This window comes from Pseudomyrmex gracilis, unplaced genomic scaffold (genome assembly GCF_002006095.1).
Source record: "Pseudomyrmex gracilis isolate BER0280 unplaced genomic scaffold, ASM200609v1 scaffold_647, whole genome shotgun sequence".
NCBI lineage: Eukaryota > Metazoa > Arthropoda > Insecta > Hymenoptera > Formicidae > Pseudomyrmex > Pseudomyrmex gracilis.
Genome location: NW_018021231.1, coordinates 45,960 through 50,317, shown reverse-complemented (window position 1 = coordinate 50,317; position 4,358 = coordinate 45,960). Strand labels below are relative to the sequence as shown.

General features: G+C 49.5%; 1 protein-coding gene across 1 annotated transcript; it reads right to left on the bottom strand.

The window, feature by feature from the left end:
• Positions 1-3,377: 3,377 nt before the first annotated feature.
• LOC109861223 lies at positions 3,378-4,049 on the bottom strand. Its single transcript, XM_020440778.1, has one exon. It carries the CDS (start codon positions 4,047-4,049, stop codon positions 3,378-3,380), a length of 672 nt encoding a protein of 223 aa, XP_020296367.1.
• Positions 4,050-4,358: the final 309 nt, after the last annotated feature.

Below are 4,358 nucleotides of genomic sequence, written 5' to 3'. Positions count from 1 at the left end.
ACATTTGAAGATGATAACGGTTCCTAAGAGGTTGTAAGGTTTTTTATCAGTAACGGTGTCGGTGCTCCCTAAAATTGAAATGTCCACTACATTTACAACATACCAAAGAATATTTGAGCACATGTACAGCCGGCTGGTCATTTGCGGTAACGATTAATAAACAAATGTCTATCGTCACTCTAGCGAGATAGCGCTGTTACTCGTATAAAGTTAAACTTTTTTTTTTAACATTGAAGATGTTCGTGCTCCCTAAAAATTAAAGGTGCTTTATATTAAAGAATATTTGTGCAAATTTTCAGCCGGCTTGTCATTTGCATTAACGATTACTACACAAATGTTTACCGACACTCGAAGGTGATAGCGCTTCTGAAACCATTACAAAGTTTAACATTTTTTTAACATTGAAGACGTTCGTGCTCCTTAAAAATAAAATGTGCTTTACATTTCTAACATATTAAAAAATATTTGTGCAAATTCGCAGCCGGGTGGTCATTTGCGTTAACAATTAATAAACAAATGTCGATCGTCACTCTAGCGAGATAGCGCTATGTTACTCGTACAAAGTTGAACTTTTTTTTTAACATTAACGAATATTAAACAACTGTTTATCTACAATCCAGGGGGATACCGCTTTTTAAAAAAGTATAATTTTTTAAACATTTAAGGTGTTGGTGCTCTCTAAAATTCAAATGTCCACTACATTTCCAATATATCAAAAGATATTTGTGCAAATTTTCATCCGGCTGTTCTTACACAAAATTTTACTTCGTAGCTTACCTAGACCATCCAGCTTTGTGAAGAACAGTTTTGAGCTTTACGGAATCTTGGCTGACTTTAGACTGAGTGACGAGGATGTTTTGTTGTCCTTGGATGTGGTCTTGCTCCTTACAAATATTCCATTGGATTTGGCTTTAGATGGTATGAGAAGGAGATGGGATTTGATAAAAAACAATACAGGGATTCCCTTCGAACCTTTCATGAATGTTTTAGAGTTTGTCCTCTCTTCAACTTTTTTTTACATTTAATGGTACTTGCTATCAGCAGACCTTTGGTATCCCGATGGGTTCTCTTCTCTCTCCTATTATAGCAGACGTTGTCTTGCAGGATTTGGAGACACACTGTATTGATAAATTAAGTTTCAATCTAACTTTTTACCGCAGATATGTTGACAATATCTTAATGGCTGCTCCTAGAGAAAAAATAGACTTAATCTTTAATATATTCAGCTCGTACCATCCAAGATTAAAATTCACTCTGGAAATGGAATCAAACAGAACGATTAATTTTCTCGACACTTCTATTTCAATTACTAATAACAAACTCATATTAAATTGGTTCCAAAAACCGACATACTCAGGGAGATATCTCAACTATTTTTTTCACCACTTTAACAAAAAATAGGTATCGTTTACAATGTTGTTGATAGGGCGATATTATTGTCACATCCAAGGTTTTACAAGGACAACTTGTCTAAAGTTATAAATATTTTATTGTCTAACGACTATTCTCTTGACTTTGTTTTCAAATTCATTGACAAAAGATTGCATTATTTGTTTTTCACAAAGCTTAATAGTCGTCATTCAACTACACCTACTGATGTCATTGAAGAAGAGAAAAGGATTTTCACCTTTCCTTTTGTTTCCGGGATAACAGACCCTTTAACGAGATCCTTAAAGAAAAAGAATTTTATATGTGGACCTGCGTGGCCGGAAACCAAACCGGCCTTTGTTAAGGCCTCCTTATCTCTCCAGAGCTTCCTCGATACGCCGGGCCAGAACTCGCTCAAACATTTTTCCTAGCTCGTCCAGAAGAAAGACAGATTGGCCTGTAGGACGGCAGGCCACCTCCCAGCGGAGCCGGCTTGGGGATGAAAACAAGCCTGGCCCGTCTTCACACCTCGGGAAAAACTCCCTCCTCGAGGCAGCGATTAAAGCACCGGAGCACGTGTTCTGGTGCCCTCGCGATCACACGAGCCCAGACGACCCATGTCAGAGGGGCCTGGCGCGGTGCGACATCCGGCAACCTTCTTGGCCACGGAGCGAAGTTCCTCTGCCGACACTGCGTACTCGGGACGCCACCGGAACTCTTCTCAGACTCCTGGTAAACCTTCGTATCAAGTGGGAAACAAAGTGTTCACTACCCGGAGGACTTCGTCCACCTTCATAGACTCCGTCACCGCAGGACCGGCCGCTCTCAGTTTGGACAGAACCAGGCGGTATGGGGTTCCCCACGGGTCCCTGTCCAGCTCAGCAGTCAGCTCCTCCCATGCACGCCTTTTTGCTACAGCACTGGCGCGTCTGAGGTCTTTATGGGCGGCCCTAAGAGCGCAACGGAGAACCTTCATTACACCCGGGAGATGTTTCCTACGACATCGGGCCGGGGTGTATCTACGTCTCGCCACCAGGCAGAACCGGCGAAAAGTCGCTATTTCTTCCGACCACCAGTACGTAGCCTTCTTGGTCACCTTACCCCGAGCTCGCGGCATAGATGCGTCGCAGGCATCGGTGACTACTTGCGTAATCCAAGCCACCTTCTCTTCTGCTCCAATCCGACGCTCTGGAGACACCCTCCATGTCGCTCCGGTGAGCGCGGTGTCAAACCTATCTAAGTCCCATTCCTTGGCTTTCCACCAAGAAAACGAGGACCGACAAACTCCCGTTGCAACTGCCGCGCCGCCCGCCACCTTAAACGTGACGTAGCGATGGTCGGAGAGAGACTCCTCGCGCCACAACACTGTCCAGTTCCGGACCAAGGGTGCAACCGCGGCAGAGCCCAACGATAGGTCGACCACGGAAGACCCCTGCAAACGCAAGTCGGCGTCGTCTCTGTATTAAGCACGCGGAGGTCAAAGCCCACAGCCCACCGCTCTAGCGCCCGCCCACGCCAGTTTGTACGGGAGGAACTCCACGTTACCAACTTGGCGCTAAAATTGCCAAGTACCAGGATGAAGGCCCCCCTCCCGCTCCCGCCACGCTGTTCCCCAGAGAGGGAACAGCGTTTTTTCCAAAAACTGTTCTAAGACTACTCGCGAGCAGTTGGGGGAGAAATAACAGCTTTACACTGTGATTCTCTCCCAATGGACTGCTACAAACCCGTGGCCACGTTCGGCCACGCCACGGACTGATGGACTGTCCGGGTGGTGGAGACAAGTAACAGCAGCTACCTTGTCCAGATTCCCCGCCCACGAGAAGGAGTCTGGGACTCTAAGGCTCGGCGAGAGCCATAACTGCCGCTCCTGTCTCGCGCATGACCTGGACAGCCAGGTCCTGTGCCGGCCCGCTATGGTTAACGTTAATTTGTACCACGCAAGCCATCGCAAGCTTCATAACCTCCTGGCCACGGGCGACCGTCTTCTGCTTGGTCATGTTACTGACTCTCTAGAGGCCGTTTCGCCCCTTGTGTCGCAAAGGACACGCCTCGCCTCCGAGTCTGTGCACGGACGAGAGTTCTCGGTTAGCGCACAGAACACACCAAGCTGGACCCGGGCACGAGCAAGAAAGATGGTCGGGCTTGCCGCAACGGTAACACGCGTCACTCCGATCTACCGGGTTTTTGCAGCTTTGTCTGACATGCCCAAACTCCAAGCACTTGTAACATTGGAGTTGGCGGCTAGGCAGAAGCGCGACCTTAGCGCTTGACCACCCCACACGGAGGCAGCCAAACTCGGCTACTTTTGTGGCCACTTCTAGTGGGCATTTGATCTGTACCGCACCCAAGCGGTCTCGTTCTTCTGTCATAGGGCCTACCTTACTGTCGGTAACCCTGCAACCACCGAACTCGACTGAGCTCAAGCGCGCCACCAGTGCATCGGCGAACACTGATTCGTCCAGGCCGGTGATTCGCAGCTTACCCCTACGGACCGGACGGGTGACAGCAGCCATTCCTTCCAGGACCGGAGCCAGCGCTTCGGCCAGTCGATCCGCCTTAGCCGATCCGTTAGAGCCAGAAATCTCCAACAGAATTACACCCCCACGACGCACATCTTTGCGGACGCGCGTCTCCGCGATATCTAAGGCGGAAAGATCAATCTTCTCCCGCGCGAGTCTCATTACCGCCGCATACGACGGCGTTTCCCCCGAGTCGGTGGAAGAGCAACGTATAGTCACGGCCGCGGCTGTGCGATGACGTCGACGGCGGCGGCCACCACCAGCGGCAAGTGCCGGACGCAGCTAGCTTTTGCCTTTTTCCCCGATTTGCACTGCATCCCGAGGGGCTTCTGCGCTACGTGCAGCGGCACGTTTATCGCGGCGGGTGACCGTTGCCCAGGTGGTCCCCCCGATAGCGGGGGTAGCCACCTCCGCGAACACCGCGGACGGCACCTCTCCCGGCGGATCACTCGCCACCCCCGAGGTGGGGGG